Genomic DNA, 16,917 nt, shown 5'->3' with positions numbered 1-16,917 from the left:
CCTGGATACACCATATTAAATTCAACAATTTGTGCCGTTATAGTATGCAACAGTACACTTTCGAACACATACGACCATAGGGTGTGGAAAACAGGGCTTCCCGTCCGCTCAGCCGTACTTAAGCCACACGCCGGTGAGTTAGTAGTTGGGTGGGTGACCACCAGCGAATCCTCACTGTTGTATGTTTTTTCGCTTTTTTACTGTCTTATTTTTAGCATAGTTGGTCTATTGAATGAATGCCCCTTAACTAATTATAAATGCTAGTACCACCGCACGCTACCAACAATCGGCACGCCACGCATGGCAGAGGTATATCAGAAAGAAACAACTTGACTAGCATTAGCAGTGAGCCGCGACAGCGTGAGAACGATGAGAACTAAGGTCTAGGCAACTACTATAATTGTTCTAAGATCAAGATAAATAGCGAGGGCTTCTTCAAATTTTATCAGATCTCTCTTTACTATACATTAGATCCTTTCACCTTGTTTTGTTTAGATTTTCCCTATCTCCAGGACTTATGTGACCTGATAGCTCGACGCGGTCACGTACTATAGCAACCGATAAGAACCCATAGAAGGATTTTCACAACATGATTCTCTAATAAATCTAGTTGATTTTTTTTATATAGAAATCCTAAAAAATCGCGGTAGTCGCATAGTCCAATAAGAATCTCGAGGCCAAGTCCCCTGCGGCTCCGATGCGGCGTAATACGGCAGCTGTTAGCGTAGTTGTCAATACAGCCGGCTCATTGGTTTGGCTCGTTGGTTATTAAATTCAAGGCAAACGATCAAGGTAAATACATCAATTCCTATATCACAAACCTCCATAGCGCCAAGCCTGCGGCTTGGAATTATTCTGGCCATTCAAGGAAATACTCGCACGGTCTTAGCACAAATTTCGGCCTCCGCGCTGTCTCGACCTTCTTCTCTTTCAATAAAAATAGTGAGATATTCCAACCTACGTGGACCAAAGCAAGCCCCCTTGTTAGAGCTCTTTTCCATCATTTATAAAATAAGAAGAAAACATTTTAACCATGATTACCCTTCCTAGACTTCATATCTTCGCGTTCGGCATTCCTGAACCAGTCTGCGAGATAGAGATAAAATGGCTTCCACCATTCCTCTTCTAGTAGCCATCCATGAAAACCTTGGCATTGTGCACTGGAACCTCTTTATTGAAGTTGACAACGAAGCTGACAAGATAAACATTCAAATCCTCGGTGCGCGTCAGCGGTATTTCCCTGACATAAAGACACCGTCAGACGCACGTATTGTGAATTCACTTATGGAGATTCTGCACCTTTTTCGAATTGATTCGAGAAAAATTGGGATCCCTGAGAACATTGTATACGAAGAGCTTACTTCATTTCCGTTGCTTTACTCTCGATTAATTCCTGATTCGCGGGCTTTCAACCTAAACCCCGGTGATTGCACTACACCGTGCCCCAAAAACCGGCTCATCCCTATAATCCCGGCCATGGTCATCTTTCCTAGCGGCCTGCTACTGCACGGATGGTCACTCCAATTTCGCTATTATTGGATCATTCCGACAATCGCTACCATTCTATGTGGCAGTAGCACCACCCCGATTCTGAACTACATAGTAGACATCTTTGGCAAACGCTCCGCCTTTGCTGTCGCCGCTGTTCTGCCTCTGCGTTACATTGCCGGGGATTTCTTCCTGTCGCTGCTCCGTATGTGGATTCTAAGCTCGGCTATGATTGGGGGAACTCATTGCTGGCGTTCGTACTTCTAGCTGTTGTGCCCATACCGTTGCTGGTGATTGTTCAGCCCGAGAGAATGAAGCCACTCACTAAGTTTTTGGGGTAATTAGATAGGCGTTCGTACCGGCATCGATTGTTAGATCGCTCATTGACTATTTAAACCTAATAACTACTCAGATCTTACTAAATAGTTTGTCATGTGCCCTCCGCGCTTACATAGGAATCTTTGACCGGTCTTTGTTCCAAGGCTCTAATTTTATCTTTCCAGCTATTGTGGTATCAATGATCAGATTCCATTTGTTCGAATGGCTTCACTTCTAAGGTTACGTGAAAAAAGGAATTGGAACACATGTACAAATGCTCCGGCAACTTGTATACCCAGTCTGGACTTTCAATACTCTCAAGCACAATGAGGCCATGGGTCTTAGGAATTGGTAAATCAGGGTACTTCTTAGCGAGATACTGGAGAGTAGTATTCAGTAGGATCTCGACTACTGGGAAAGATCTTGATGACAAGCTCGTCACTACACCTGACGACAGCACCTTTTCTGATACTAAATTCAATAAGTAGGTAGGACTTCAAGATAAGGTCCTTCAAAGCTGCTGTAAGAGATAGATCCACTGAAAGCTCCTGATTGAGGAGCGCTGATGCTGGGGCAGATAGTGGATACATGATGCTAGCGGTGTTGACAGCTTCAACTCTTTTGTGAAACCAGTCGGGCGACTGTCCCGGCTGCGTCTTTGATGGAAATCTTTAAGAGATTTGGGGGTTTTTTCTTCCTTTTCTTCTTCCTTGGGCTTGGGCTATCTGTATCGGCGATCGTAGTTCGCCGGGAAATTATCGCGCAGGTTGATTTTGGGCCGGTCAAGTGCCTAATCTCGAAGACAATAAACGGTTCTGAAATTTAGCCGAGGGGCATCAGATAGTCCCGCGTATTGACCAGCACGATGTGCAGCGACATATCTCTTTCCGGACAACGGATAGAAGGTCGGCCACGAGTTTCTTCTCCAGCACCTGGCGGAAGGCTTCCATCAGATCGCGATTCCATGTTTCAGCATTAGCTCTATCAATGGGAATGTAATTTTCCTTCTACATCACTTTTGTCATCATTAAAGGTCAGATGCTGGTCTGACGAATGGGGGATGAGCAGAGTAGAGAACTTGAGAAACACCAGTTGACGGCGGAACGGCGGTTTATTCATACGTAGTGCCGGAACGGATTAATTCCGCAGTCCCGGCTTACCTCAGGCTTTTACCACGGTTTCTGAAACCCTAAACTAACGGCATACACACGCGACTTCTGGCCGCGTTAGAGCTACACGCAGGTCAGTGAGTAGCATAGTGGGTGACCACGTACGGATCGTGACTGTTGTTTGTTTTGTTTATCTTATCACAATGTCCAATCTAGCAGGTTGTGTACAATACAGTAAATCTAATCAACTATCTGAAAGAATCAGAGAGGGCTGGTCATCCCCGCACATATTTTTTACATTGACATATAACCGAGATCTGAGTAGAAAAGTAGTTGTTTTCCGCAGGGGAAGGGGGGGAGTGGTAGATATTTGCTTCTTTATAATGCCGCAGATACTGGAAGAATGTTAATTTTAAGTTTAAGTATCATAACAAGACATCCAAGTTGGTCAGTAGATTAACGTACCCTAATCAGGTTCAAGGAAACATGAATCATCATCCCCCAATACTTTTAAATGGTCTCCTATTCAAGGATGAAAGAACGCCACCATACCATACAGGAGCCCTCCAGAGTAGGAATGATAATTCCAGCGACCCAACGAGCTCAACCGCATATCTTCACCTCAGCTAAGTGCCCAGAACAGACTCCTCAAGGCTCTAATATCAGACCCAGGCAGCTTATGAACAGAAAGAAATGCAAGTAAGCCATCAACTGTTCGCGGGTGCTGACTGAGGGTGTCAAAAGGAACCGACATACGCGCAGCATGAAGGAAAAGCACCACGAACTCCGCCCACTGTAAGATCCGCTCAGCATTGTCGGTACCAGGCGGTTGTCTGAACTCAATCGTTCCAATGCCTCCTCGTATCAGGTTCACGAAGTTCCAGGCGAAGTACCGCGTTCCGCTATCATTCATGGTATTGATTACCTGCATCATTGTATGGCATCTTTTGATGATGGCCAAGCACTCGCGAGGCGTCTTGTTGAGAAGCGGTGTACTGCCCCGGCGACTGCTTTGCATGAGGTCGTTTTCAACGCGATGGCGCGGAACTAGGCTATCGACGACCTCCTCGAAGTAGAACATGGTGCGACACAATTCTTTGACGGTGCGTATGCCCCATTCGCCTCCTTGGGGTGAGATGTGAATGTGTAGTCCGCATGTTTCATTAAAACGCATGTTGCAGACGGAGCCCATGACTTCGAAAATATCACGGATCTCATTGCGCCATGTGCTTGTTGGGCTGTATTGGAGAATGGGTGATACTATTTCGAAGGGGACTACGTGCTGTCAGCAGATCCATATCATAGGGACAAATTTGGGTAGCATTTTTCACATACAGTGGTTCCATTCGTGGGTGACAACCGAGTTATCCTTTGTAAGACACCATTCATTGAGAAGGCGGTGTGGAGTTCGATTGACTTTGTTCCGCAATTGGGTAGTTGCGTCAAGATGTTTGTTGCATTTGGAGATGATGAAATCGGTAATGATTTGCAGCTTTTCGTCGAGGTGAAAGACCATCCCGATCGGTCTTAGCAGAATTTCGACCTCGATTCCAATGCGATAGCTGGGGTCCATATTTGAGTAAAGCTGGATATGTATGTATAGCGGAGTGAGATGTGAAGTTGTGTATTATTCTTGGAGGACGACCTTTGAAGCAACTGAAGCTGAACGGTCAGCGCATATTGCGATATGCTGGAGGAGTCATTTAATTTTGAACTTTACAGCTCTTGTATAAACTATCATCTGGTTTTTTCATTTATAACAATGAACTTTGTTCGTTTATCTATTCATTTACGTGCGACTAGTATGAGAGTCTACAAACGGACTTCCCCAGTATCCAATTATTTTTCTATTTTGACTACATATGTATCTTGAGTTCTGAGTATAAAGCTCTGTTATCTATGGCTCGTCTGCAACATATGTAATTATATTGTAAACTAAAAATAGTTCAAGAAATCTGCTTTGTTTCTTGTTACTTTGTGATGTCGATAGGCTTCAAATACTATTAGGGTAACAGTACTCCGAATCCTAACATTGAATTAACTTCATAAGCGTTGCATAAATGGAATACTCGGCTAGCGCTTTGAGGATTAGCCGTTCGGATATGGAAAGAATGATCATGCCGGAAGACAAATCTGTACGGGTCTCGCTCCTGCATATTTCACTGCCTGGCGTTGTTAAAGTTTGAAATTAGTATTATCTTTTCTACTGTCAACATCTGACAGGCTGTTGACCAAAAATGCTCAGGCCTTCGGGCTATGACCGAGGGTCCACATGGGATAAAGATCCACTGGCTCTTTGACAATCTCTACTTGTAGAAAATATTTTGCAGAAGTACCTAGTGGTTTCCCAGCACGGCTAGATTTTAACTCACTCGACCTGCCGCAGAAGGAGCTCGTTGTGCAATGTCCCTTCGTGTCCTCAGTAGGCCGGGAAAAGAAACATGCACCAGCAACGTCACTCAATATATAGGGTTCCGTTTAAGTAAGGCCCATCGGCCTGCTGGGTAAAAGCCACTAGTGGTGCAGAACAGTCCACTTGGTTTTGCTCCCGGGCGGCTCATATATCTCCCGTTCGATCTAGCTTCAATCCCATCCATGCGGTGGGGGCCCCCAGTTAGGCGGGCCGCAGACCCGGGAATTGTAATTGGCGTCGCATTCCATAATTTCCCTCTGTTGATTATTTAGTCGCTCCTGAAGAATAGGACTACATTTTGTTCTCGTTCAAATAATTTTGTCGAAATATGGCATCTATTGACACCTCATCACTCACCAATCTGCGCGGGCAGTATGACTATATCATTGTCGGAGGCGGTACATCTGGGCTGGTGGTAGCTAGTCGGTTAACCGAAGACCCCGTCGTCAGTGTGCTCGTGCTCGAGGCAGGTAGCAATCGCATCCATGATCCACGGATTGCAGCTCCTGGCCTTGCAGCAAGTACCTTTTCTGATCCGGAATTCGACTGGTGCTTCACCAGTCTGCCGCAGGTAAGCAATAGAGGAGTTTGAATTTAGCCAACTAACAAACATGTTTAGGAACATCTCAATGGACGATGCCTCGCAGAGCCTCGGGGCCGAACACTAGGGGGTTCTTCGGCCATAAACTTAGGCATGGTGATCTATCCCAGTCGAACCGATCTCAACTCGTGGGAAGACCTAGGCAACGAAGGATGGAACTGGAACAACCTTTCGCATTATTTGAGAAAGTCGCAGACTTTTACGCCCCCATCTGCGGAAGTTAGAGAGCAGCTTTCTTTGCAATATATTGACCCAGCTATTCAAGGCGACTCCGGTCCTCTTCAGGTTTCATTCGGCGATGGACCATTCCCGCCTTTCAATGCCGCTTGGCCTAAAGTGTTTGAGAACCTCAATCATCGCATCACTGGTGATCCCATGTCGGGTGTGGCGAAGGGAGCCTTCTGCAACCCTGGAAGTATTCACCCCACTGCTAGGACGCGAAGCCATGCTGCTGTGGCATATTATAATCTTGAAGTTGAGAAGCGGACTAACTTGCGAGTCATCACGGAAGCCCTCGTTGAAAAGGTCGTTCTTGAATCAGATGGAAAAAATGACGCTATTGCCACTGGAGTTCAGTTCGTCGGCAAAGATGGAGTGCAGAAGACCGTCGCCACGAAGCACGAAGTCATTTTGGCCGCGGGCGCGCTGAAGACACCACATGTCTTAGAGCTTTCCGGAATCGGAGAGAGAACCCTTCTTGAAAAGCACGGCATTGAGGTTATTGTGGAAAATTCGAATGTCGGCGAGAACCTCCAAGAACACGGCTTTGTCCCATTCAGTTGGGAGGCGGCAGATGGCCAAGTCACCGCTGAGGCACTCCGGGACCCCGAGATTGCCAAGATGGCCATGGAAGCATGGCAACAATGTGGTGCAGGACCCCTCGGGCTATGCTCGATTCACTCGGCATATATGACTCTTCCGGAGCTGCAGGATGGTGAGTTGCAGACCCTGGTGGATGAGCATCTCAGTGACGAGACTTTATCACCGGGTCTTGCCGCACAGTATGAGGTACTTCGCCGCCTTCTGGAAGATCCAGATGAGCCTTCTGGCCAGTACACTCTGGCTCCATTCCAGGCCTTGCCGGAGAAAGGCCCCAGCATGCAGGGAATCTTTGGAATGACCGAGCCGGAGAATTTCCTGAGCATCGTCTCCGTTCTGAACCGCCCATTCTCTCGTGGCAACGTGCATCTCGACTGCGCCGATCCGAAAGCAAACCCGATATTTGATCCGCGCTTCTTCTCCCATCCGCTGGATATGGAGCTGCATGCTCGCCACGTTCGGTGGTTAGAAACTCTGGCTTGGACTGAGCCAATGGCATCTCTCCTTAAGCCAGACGGTCGGCGTTTGCAGAAATCCTCAAAGGACACTACTCTGAGCGAGGCTCGTGAGTTATTCCGTGAGCGCTTCCTGACTCATTATCATGTTGCCGGTTCCACTGCTATGATGCCGCGCGAGAAGGGAGGTGTGGTGGATTTCAAGTTGAAGGTCTATGGCACGGTTAACCTTCGCGTTGTTGATGCTGGTATCTTTCCCCTTATTCCACGTGGGAATATCCAGACGACTGTGTTCGCGGTCGCAGAGAAAGCTGCTGATATTATTGTCAATGAGAGGGCCTATGTATCAATGCTTTGAGGCGATGGGGTTGAATTTTAGAATAAGAAAGTGGCAGTGAGATCAATGCAATTCAGATTCAACTTAATATCTGAATGAAGTCCAAAACCAATCACCCACTTTAGTAATTTTGCAATTACCGCATTTGGAAAACTTCGTATTTTTGCCGCTGGATGGAGGCAGCTAGGCGCAGTGCCTGCAGCTACATGGGGTCATGAGATTTAGACAACTGAGTCTGGAAAGGCCCATCAGCCTAGGAAGACGAAGAGGAGGATCTACCTGGATAGCCTTAGCGCAGTTAGTAGCCACTAGGCCAGATGCTATGCTAATGGGTTCTGCAATTGAGCGTGGCTTGATGTGCGTAGGTAGTGCTGGGATGGTCGGAAATTGTTTACTTGAGATGGAAAACTGCGGGGTTAAGCCTTCACTTTGTAGCCACCTGCGTGCACTAGCGCAATGCGCTATCCTGTGGTTCGATTATCAGTGCTTCACTACTGTACGAAGTAGATATACTCCGTCTTATCCGGCTCAAAATCTGCCACTATTTCCCTACGCTAGGAGCCAGATTCTTCCACGTCCCACAGTATGGAAGACGAAATCCGCCCCCATCTTACAATCACCGGGGTCAACCGACCGTGAGTTTTCCCGACGTTTGATTCCTTTCGGCCCAAAATCCCGAAAAATATCGTTTTGCAAATTAACCATCGCTAGGCTGGATGTCCCCTGTCTGCAGCTGGAGATCTATAACGCCCCTCGCGTCCTCTGCACCATCCGGCGACTTCCGACTCACAGGGACTCCGATAGCAGACCGTGTCTGTTTAAGTGGAGCGCCGTTGGGGATGGCTTCGTGCCTGGCGGATTTATTCTGCTCTGCCACGTCCGATCTGCTAATGAGAGGGTCACGCTGCAGAGGGTCGAGATCCCACCGGATCCTGTATATAACCCGGCCCTAGTACAATCTAATTCGGTTCAGATTTTCCCATGGACTTCGAGTCTCTGGGAGTTGAAGACCGGAGATTCGGTGTCCTTTCGGACAAGCTTGCCTGACCATTGGGAACGACAGCTCCGGCCAGGAATGACCTATGAACTGCTTTGGCCGGGGGCTATGATTAGCCTGTGGAAATGGGGGACGATAAAGCAGCATCTCGAGGAGCAGCTGAGGCCTTGTTCAGAGTCCGGGAGAGACCTCATCGTATTACCAGGGGGAGCGCGGACTCTCCTCTCGGCCGATAGTGTACCATCTCTTCCGGAGACTAAGGTGTCTCCAGAGCCTGTTGGAAGCGGGGATCGTGTGTACGTTCTCTCATCTTTTTGCATTTTCCACTTGTGGTGAGATCTAACCAGAGGGGAACTGTAGACCCGAAGCCCCAGTTCTCAGCGTGGAACTGCAATGTTTTCCCACGATCTATCGCCAGGGTCCATTCCAGATCACTGGAAAAGTCCACTACCACCGCTCTATCTCATCGGAGGCTAAGGCGATCATATTTCACACCTGGATCTTAAAAGACGACTTCCACCTCTATCGGCGCAAAGGCACCGATCTTGAATTTATCGACACCGAATCGCCTATCGACGGATACGCTATCTAAGATGATCCGGACGTGCTCATTAACGTCAGCGTGCACAACGATTTCACCACCCTTCAACCGGGGGAATCCTGGGAATTTTCACGGTATATCCAGGGACAGAGCTGGACGAGTGTTCCCCGCGATGCGCACGTGGGCGAGACCTTCTGCCTGCGGTACAATGGTGGGACTGTCGACTGGTGGGATTGGGGTGGGAAGGAGGACCATGCCAACACGAGGGTGACGCTACCCTGCTATTTAAATGGACGGGTGGTTGACCCGGCCGATAATGAGGGAAGACCGCGGCTGGTCATTCCGGCGTCGAATCTAGCTAAATTTACCTTAGCTGATTCGAAATGAGAAGTATTCATCTTGGCCATCCCCGCCGGACAGAATTATCTTTGAAAAAATATACCCGTGAACCTAGATAAGTAAACATAGAGCTCCCTGTTGTGAATTCATGCACCACCACCTCATTCTGGCCGAAATTCAAACCCTTTTATAGCTAACTTTCGGGGGCCTCGATGTTTTGTTGCTTAGCCCTACGTCTCATCATCCACCTGCCTAATGGGCCAAGAAGATAAAAGCAAATCGGAGGGATGCAACAAAATATGAACACATCAAAAAAGATTGAAAGCCCCCCCGCAGTGACCACCAAACTCTCGTCGCACCGCCAACAAACTAAAAAAGAAGCCGCGAACGAAACGAACCATACGCAACTTCTTTTCAAAGTTGTAGGAGCCGCATCCACAATACGCGGAGCAGTCGGGATTGACCTCACCCTCGTGGTCAAACGACCCATCAAACGTGAGGCGATAAATATGGTGAGAGCTGCGACCATCAGTCAGGCAGGGAGGCTATTAAAATTTCGCCAAGTCATCAATTGAATGCTGCATGATGAAGCATGCTCTTATTGCTGTGGTCCTTAAAAAAATATATTGAGACTGAAATGTGTCAGCGAAGTTTATGCTTTTGTGTTGCGAACACATCCCCGGGGGATTTTTTAACCAACTTGGAAAATGTAGTCATTGACTCGTTTTGGCCGAAGGGATAAGTTGCAGGGGGTGTGTCTTGGTTGAGATTTTCCAAGCCAAAGTCGATGTCGGAATGCGCCAGGAGGGCGTCAGAATCTTCAAGGAGACTATGACCCACATGGACGAATGGAATAAGAGCGTTATTCTATCCATCAAAGGCACGGTCAAAGCAAAAGGTAGTTTCTGCTCCACGGAAAAGAAGACCTTCCATCTGTTGACTAGCATCTGTTAGCGGTACAAATCGGGATACCGTTTGTCTCTGAGTGGAAGATAGAGATTGAACTCCAACAAACGAATGAATGGAACTAGGGTGAAAAAGACTCGAGGTTAGAGATGTATTCGTTGACATTCCAACTCACTGTCGCGCCTTAGTGCCGCCAAGAAGCATCCATATCGTTAACAAAGGGCATATGACGGTACCATTTGTCGTCACGTACCAGTCGCCTTCCACCGGCCGGACGACGAGATGCCACGGCGTGTGGAAAGTTACAAGGAGCTAAGATGTGTATGTAGATCTTTGTTCAGCAGCGAGACACAAACCGTGGTGTTCATTTCCTTAATAATACCAAGAAAGACTGTCAATAAGAACATCTGCATAATCTTTGGGACATTAAGAAATGCTTGTTCCGTAAGCCAAGAGGAAGTGATAGATTTTGTCTTGGGGTCTATACAAATTGAAATCAAGTAAAATGTCCGATGAAGAATGTCAGGTATCTGAATTTTCAATAATGGTAATAGAGAATCTGGGTTTTCTACCCCCCTAGGTCAGCTGGTATTACAGGATCTCCAAAATGTTGTTTCAGCAATCGAAGATCCACCTGATGTGAATATTTAAGAACACATAGCGTCATCTTGACAGAATACATTTAATTGGTTACATCCAACCGTGAAGTCATACCTCTTTTTATCACCCAAGTTGGTTCACCCATCCGCTTCCACCATGACCTGCTCTAAGTCTCGAAGAATCTGCTCGACATACTCACCCGCGCCACTGAGTTCCAAAATATGTGGGATGTTATGATGAATGCCGAGAAGTCGAATGGATGGCATATAGAAGTACTTTTTTTAATCATATATACCTAGCGGCGGCGACGAGAGAAATACAGATTTGGATTTCATTTCAACAGAGCCGCGTGGAGTGAAGACGCAGATTATTGGCAGAGGAAAAACACAACTCGCGGGTCGTCGAGAGAATTTGACAGATTCTTATGATACTTGTTAAATTGACCCTGGAAACCTCGAAGGAAATTCTATGAGCTGTGCATCGCCTGGGAGCTACATTTAAGCTCCTGGAATATTTCGTGTTTCTAGGAAACCAAGATCTACCCTTGGAATCTTCAATCTATGTTCCTGCATGAATAAGGAACTGGATCTGGGCGCTTTTGCACTTTTCCGTCCCTACTTATGGGTCCTAGGGTCAATTTTCTTCCTCTCGGGATGGAGCAAAGTCCTCACATGACACTTTCATCACACCTGCGCACAATTATGACTCATTCGATTACTCTCCGAAGTTCAAGCTATAGCCCCAGGAACCGCACCCATGCCTCCAGCATTTGGCAGAGCTGTCTATAGGAACACGAATTTGGTTCCCCGAGCTGATTGTAAATGGTCCCAGAAGCTACATCGGGGTTCCTAGGGGCTATATAGCTCATGGAAGCTGCTTTTACGGTATATATGACGTAGTTATCTTTGTTTAACCCCTAAAAGCTCGGTGCTAATTGAGCTGGGGTAACCGCGGCGCTCATGACACGACCAGCGCGAAGGACTTAGGTGTACCTTCTCCGCTATTGAAGTGACATTCTGTCTACTCCCAAACGCTGTAATAAAAGCAAGACGATCCGCTAAGCAGGGTGACGATATGATAGGTCATAATGGGCTTTTATGAAGATCAATTATGTACAATAATGGTTGTTGATTGATGTGATTAGCTAAAGCATATATCAACCGCTATATTTAGCGCTCACTATGAACTCCGTCTCTCGCGGCTCAATCTTTGGGCGAAACTAGTTCTTCGAAGATTTCATTTCCACAAGGCATATGGGGAATACGGAGCATACTTTATGCGCCTGTATGCCCCGGTCGCCATCGTCTTTGCTTTCTACAGCGTTGCCCTCAGCGCCATGCAGGTGGTGTTGGCGGCTGAGTCCGTCCCTCATGCACAGCCTTGGGAGGCGTTCACCGTGGCCTGTCGGGGGTTTTCGGTGTTCACTCTGGTTTCCGCTGTGGCTGTCTGTCTTGGGCTGCTGGGATTGTTTGTTGGGCTGCTACTTCGCGAACTTGTATTCGCCCTAAATGACATGCGCGCCAAGCGTGGTGAACGGAGAGGGGCCAGGCGCATCCCCGAGATTGCATGAGTCAGTAGAACCTACAGTTCTACCACAGACCTCGGAGATATTTGTACAATCCTTCTAGGGGGATATATACACAAGTCAATCAATTTATGCGACAGAAATCTGCAATATTCGTTATAAGATAAATGACCTAACCTTCTATGTCAATGCCATTTTCAAAAAATGTCTTCGCCCAAATAGGTTATTTAGTATGTATTGCCCTAGAGGGAACGTACGAATATTTCTGCGTAGTGACTGTAGAGAATACCAATGACAAGGATGCCATTGGTTGCATGCAGGTGCCCACCTGATGGTCATAAGAAGTGATTTTCAGGCAGTGACATCCACTCTTTCCCCCTCTGTATTGTGTAGCACGCGTCCTTCCCTCACCCCGGCAAACATACACAAGCCCCCTGTAAGGCACCTCGGATATGCACCGTGACTGCCTAAATTGTCTAAAGTCCTGCCTAACATTCCCCTCACTGCTGCTGTAATGACTCGCGCGTTAGCGCGTTACGAAACCAACTAGTGTGTATTGATCATCTGGGTATGGCTGGGATTGAGAACGATTGTGAAATGTCTACCTTTCACTTGCAACTCTGCTGTCCATAAAATATACTATCTCATACTCATTCATACCTCTGGAAGAGCGTACGTTCTGCTTTTGCACGCAGTGAGAATGGAAATCGCCCAGCGACTGTCGGCCCTGCGCCCGGTCATCCGCGAGATCTGTAATGTGGCCGGCGTCCCGAGTGCCTCCTTTGGCGTTGCGTACCAGGGTCAGATCGTGTTCCGGGACAATATCGGGTTTCGCGACATGGAAGAATCCATTGAACCAGATTCAGACACCTTATATGGTATCGGTTCTATCAGCAAGATCTTCACCGCGAGCGCGATCGGGATGCTCGTCGACGAGGGGAAGCTGAATTGGACCACGCCCATTGTCAGCATCATTCCTGAGCTTAACACCGCCGACAAGACCGTCACCGGGCAGCTCACCATTATAGACCTCCTTCTTCACCGGACCGGACTGGAAAAATCAAATAATTGGTGGTTCGGCTCGGATGGCGTGTTGATGCTGGATAAAAGTCAAACCGTGTCGTCAATCAATGCGTTGAAGCAAACAAGCCCATTTCGAAATGCTTTCGGGTATAGCAACTGGGGATACACCCTAATCGGAGAAGTCATCGAACGCCTCACTGGCGTGACATATGGGGATTTTCTCCAATCTCGCATTTTTGGCCCACTGCAAATGGAGCGCACTACGACCAAGCATACTTGTCAAGATTCAGATAATTTCGCTAAGCACTATGCCGCGCTAGATGACAAGTCATTTTACCCTCTCCCGCCCCCTCCAATCCAAGATGACACGATCATGACCGCCGCACAAGGGATCTAAAGCTCCGTGAACGATCTGCTCAAGTTCTCCAGCGCACTTCTGGCTGCTCGGAAAGGAGATCAGCCATCCCCTCCGAAGAACGTCCCCAAGCAATTCTCTGGCCACATATTTCGGGGAAATCCGTTCCTCGATAAGTCCTACGGTCTGGGACTGATGCGAACAATGCTCCCGGGCACCATTGGAGGCGGTAGTAACGCCCTGTATACCAAGCTCCCGGTGATCACGCCTGGGCCGGACTGCAATGCCCGGCTTGTTACCTTTCATGGTGGCAGTCAAGCAGGATACACTTCCTTTTTCACTATGCTTCCTGAAGCGGACATCAGCATCGTTGTTCTGACAAACTCGATCGGACTCGCGGATCCAGCTGGCTGGATCAACGAGCTCTTAGTAGAGACCATGGTGGAAAGTGCAAATCCAACTGATTTTGTTCATCTTGCCACTGAGGCGGCTAAAAATGCCATTGCCGGTATTCCGAAGATGGAGGATAGTCTCGAGCAGGATCGAGAGCCCAATGCCCCTCCCACGCATTTGCTAGATGACTTTGTTGGGCGGTACATCAACACTGGACACGAATTCATCGTGGAAATTAGAAAGAAAGATGGCTCCACGCTTCAAGTCGCATTCCAGGGCCTGGATTCTCAAGTGTGGGATCTGCGTCATTATCAGCATAACACCTTTATATGGCTGTCTTCCCGAGACCATATCGTCAAACGGGCTCGGTTCCCGTATGCCGGCAAGGAGGTATACACTCTCATCTTCCAAAGCGGTGCGGATGGAGCCGTAGAAGGACTCTTGTGGCCTCATGAGCCGGGTCTGCCCATCGAAGAACAATACTTTCACAAGCTTGGCGGAGCTAGAGCGCCTGAAAGTGAGGCGCAGCAACCTCTAAGGGCAGTTTAAGCAACACCACATTGTGCAATCATTTAAGTGTCCAGATTCTTACAGCAAAAAAGCTTTTAGCGCAAGGTTGAGCAAAATTTTTGATTATTGTGCCTCTTGTTGACTCATTTTGTCGTGCAACGTACGTAAACCGTCTTATGTGATTGTATATCAGGAATAGCTGGGAGCGTAATTTGGGCTCGATCACCCTCAACGAGATATAAATTGAATTTGAAAAGGAGGGAACAGTTTATAGCCCGTAGCCTCGACAAGATCATGAAACTCAAATCCACGACAAATCCCTCAGCCAGATATTCATCCCTAAATTCATTCTTCACGGGTTTCATCAGTTTCAGGATACGTGAAAACCAGCATCCGAACTTCTATGCTCTCCCTTGGCTTCTTGTTCACACTTGTAGCTGACTCAACAGCCGAATGCATAGCATTTATCACGGTGTAAACTTAGTATCTGTAATACCTTTACTTCATTAATAGCCACGATTGGAGATACTTACATCTGGCAACACCTTCCTGAGAGTCAAAATTCTTGAATATCAAGAGGTCTGAAGGAGTCTGCTGGCTCATATAGTACCATTTAACCATCTTGGTACAACGAAAAAAGCGTCGAGTTGACCAGGGCTCGCCGAACACGATTAGTTTCCACCAGACCTGCCTCGCTGACTGTGGTTCCATCGGAGACAGCAAGTGGGCAGCATTCGACGGCTTGTCCAAGTGGACGCCAGAGGCTAATGGCATTAGCTGCGGTATTCTGGAGGAGATTCAGATCCTTACTTTATCCATCTGGCTCGCCCACTCAATAGGAAATCTGCACGGTCTGGGAAGTTACGCTCCACCACGTCGACGACGTAGCCAGGCGATGCATCTGGCATGAGGAAAGCACATCTCAGTAAGTTGTGAATCTATCAATGTAACAGAAGGAAATACTTTATCAACAAGATTGAAACACTTACCAACGTGAGGTGTTTTCACAGGGCCAAAAACGGTGTGCCTATCGTTGAAATCGACTCTCTGTCCATGTTGCAAAGAAGTCTCCGATCGGCGAATCTAAGATTCGAGGAGAATAAGCTAAAAGAAAAAAAGGCTTCCTAGGTGCAGGGTTGAGTCACTTACCCTCCAATCGAACAGCAAAATCTCATCCACGCCATCCAGCTGCTGTTTCAGAACCTCCTCACATTCAGGCAGGTATTTATCCTCAACCCCAGTCCCCTCATAGAATTCAAATTCCGAAACGTTGGAATGGTGCCTGATATACTGGAATCCATGGCTGTCGAGTGTGAAGAGCGACTCCCGACCACGTACGTCCTCGATTGTCTCGGCAGCAGCTGCGAGCTCGAACTTCAAGTTCGTCTGACGTTTGTCCTCGGCTTCTGGTGGTATGTCAGAGTAGATCTGAAATGGTTTTTCTGTCTCGTATATCGGATCCCATAATAAATAATGGAATTTAGTCAGAAGAGAGCTCATATTGGGTGTACTGCAGTTGATGTCCGCTGCTTTGGCAGCTTGACGACTTTAAATATCATTACAGAGCCTCATGGTGGTAATATTCCCAGACATGGGGGTTCTTGGGTCTTTGCATGCTCGTTATACTCGAAACCAATCAGGAATTGACCCTTTCCTGGACCAATCAACGTTGTGTCGCTGCAACCTGAATACATTGTAGTTGTCACATCGGCTACTCTTTATGATCCAGGGCTTATCTCCACCCTTTTATGTATTAAAACATTGTCATTTGACTTCAAACTAGCTAGTGATCGCAGACAATACGGTAACAAGCGTAGGTATTAACAATGATACCCAATCTTAAAGAACACTCTGCACTTGGTTCCTCCAATTGACTAGTCGCTTCCTCTCAGATAGTTTGACTGGATGTAGAATATGTATGAGAAATGCCCATTTCGGCTGGTCAATACACTTCTTACCTCTCTTCCTTACGTATCACCGCCGTTATCGTGGACGGAGTTGGCATCATAAGTGCATATGTCGGATCCTTTCTGTTGACCCATCTGCGTGCCACGGAAGGTTTTCTCCCACGGTTTGTTGCGGCCGTCCTTCTGCTTCGCGTCCCGAGCTCGCTTAACCCATTCCGGAGTCTGGGCGGGAAATGCCATTTTCTTCGCCAGAAGTCAGCCTTTTGGAATGATATGATGGA

General features: G+C 47.4%; 8 protein-coding genes across 8 annotated transcripts; 6 read left to right on the top strand and 2 right to left on the bottom strand.

The window, feature by feature from the left end:
* Nucleotides 1–1,104: 1,104 nt before the first annotated feature.
* Nucleotides 1,105–1,910, top strand: N7529_000926 (Major facilitator superfamily domain general substrate transporter; the record flags this gene model as incomplete). Its single annotated transcript, XM_057236457.1, has 3 exons — nt 1,105–1,693; nt 1,756–1,825; nt 1,901–1,910. The coding sequence occupies 3 exons, from the start codon at nt 1,105–1,107 to the stop codon at nt 1,908–1,910; spliced, it is 669 nt and encodes a 222-aa protein (XP_057103260.1).
* Nucleotides 1,911–3,537: 1,627 nt separating this feature from the next.
* On the bottom strand, nt 3,538–4,488 carry N7529_000925 (uncharacterized protein; the record flags this gene model as incomplete). Its single annotated transcript, XM_057236456.1, has 2 exons — nt 3,538–4,190; nt 4,251–4,488. The coding sequence occupies 2 exons, from the start codon at nt 4,486–4,488 to the stop codon at nt 3,538–3,540; spliced, it is 891 nt and encodes a 296-aa protein (XP_057103259.1).
* Nucleotides 4,489–5,656: 1,168 nt separating this feature from the next.
* N7529_000924 (GMC family oxidoreductase) lies at nt 5,657–7,561 on the top strand (the record flags this gene model as incomplete). Its single annotated transcript, XM_057236455.1, has 2 exons — nt 5,657–5,899; nt 5,948–7,561. 2 exons carry the CDS (start codon nt 5,657–5,659, stop codon nt 7,559–7,561), a joined length of 1,857 nt encoding a protein of 618 aa, XP_057103258.1.
* Nucleotides 7,562–8,125: 564 nt separating this feature from the next.
* On the top strand, nt 8,126–9,129 carry N7529_000923 (uncharacterized protein; the record flags this gene model as incomplete). Its single annotated transcript, XM_057236454.1, has 3 exons — nt 8,126–8,175; nt 8,252–8,833; nt 8,898–9,129. 3 exons carry the CDS (start codon nt 8,126–8,128, stop codon nt 9,127–9,129), a joined length of 864 nt encoding a protein of 287 aa, XP_057103257.1.
* Nucleotides 9,130–12,199: 3,070 nt separating this feature from the next.
* Nucleotides 12,200–12,493, top strand: N7529_000922 (uncharacterized protein; the record flags this gene model as incomplete). The annotated part of the gene is made up of 1 exon (XM_057236453.1): nt 12,200–12,493. One exon carries the CDS (start codon nt 12,200–12,202, stop codon nt 12,491–12,493), a length of 294 nt encoding a protein of 97 aa, XP_057103256.1.
* A 655-nt stretch (nt 12,494–13,148) lies between these two features.
* Nucleotides 13,149–13,868, top strand: N7529_000921 (serine hydrolase domain-containing protein; the record flags this gene model as incomplete). Its single annotated transcript, XM_057236452.1, has 1 exon — nt 13,149–13,868. One exon carries the CDS (start codon nt 13,149–13,151, stop codon nt 13,866–13,868), a length of 720 nt encoding a protein of 239 aa, XP_057103255.1.
* A 162-nt stretch (nt 13,869–14,030) lies between these two features.
* N7529_000920 (uncharacterized protein) lies at nt 14,031–14,768 on the top strand (the record flags this gene model as incomplete). Its single annotated transcript, XM_057236451.1, has 1 exon — nt 14,031–14,768. One exon carries the CDS (start codon nt 14,031–14,033, stop codon nt 14,766–14,768), a length of 738 nt encoding a protein of 245 aa, XP_057103254.1.
* A 306-nt stretch (nt 14,769–15,074) lies between these two features.
* N7529_000919 (uncharacterized protein) lies at nt 15,075–16,876 on the bottom strand (the record flags this gene model as incomplete). The annotated part of the gene is made up of 6 exons (XM_057236450.1): nt 15,075–15,166; nt 15,263–15,493; nt 15,562–15,630; nt 15,719–15,812; nt 15,879–16,275; nt 16,701–16,876. 6 exons carry the CDS (start codon nt 16,874–16,876, stop codon nt 15,075–15,077), a joined length of 1,059 nt encoding a protein of 352 aa, XP_057103253.1.
* Between the last annotated feature and the right edge of the window lie 41 nt (nt 16,877–16,917).

The sequence above is a fragment of the Penicillium soppii genome (assembly GCF_028829465.1).
Source record: "Penicillium soppii strain IBT 18220 chromosome Unknown utg000001l, whole genome shotgun sequence".
In the NCBI taxonomy this organism is placed as follows: Eukaryota; Fungi; Ascomycota; class Eurotiomycetes; order Eurotiales; family Aspergillaceae; genus Penicillium; species Penicillium soppii.
The sequence above is the reverse complement of the archived record's forward strand: the minus strand, read 5'-3'. Positions and strand labels throughout refer to the sequence as shown.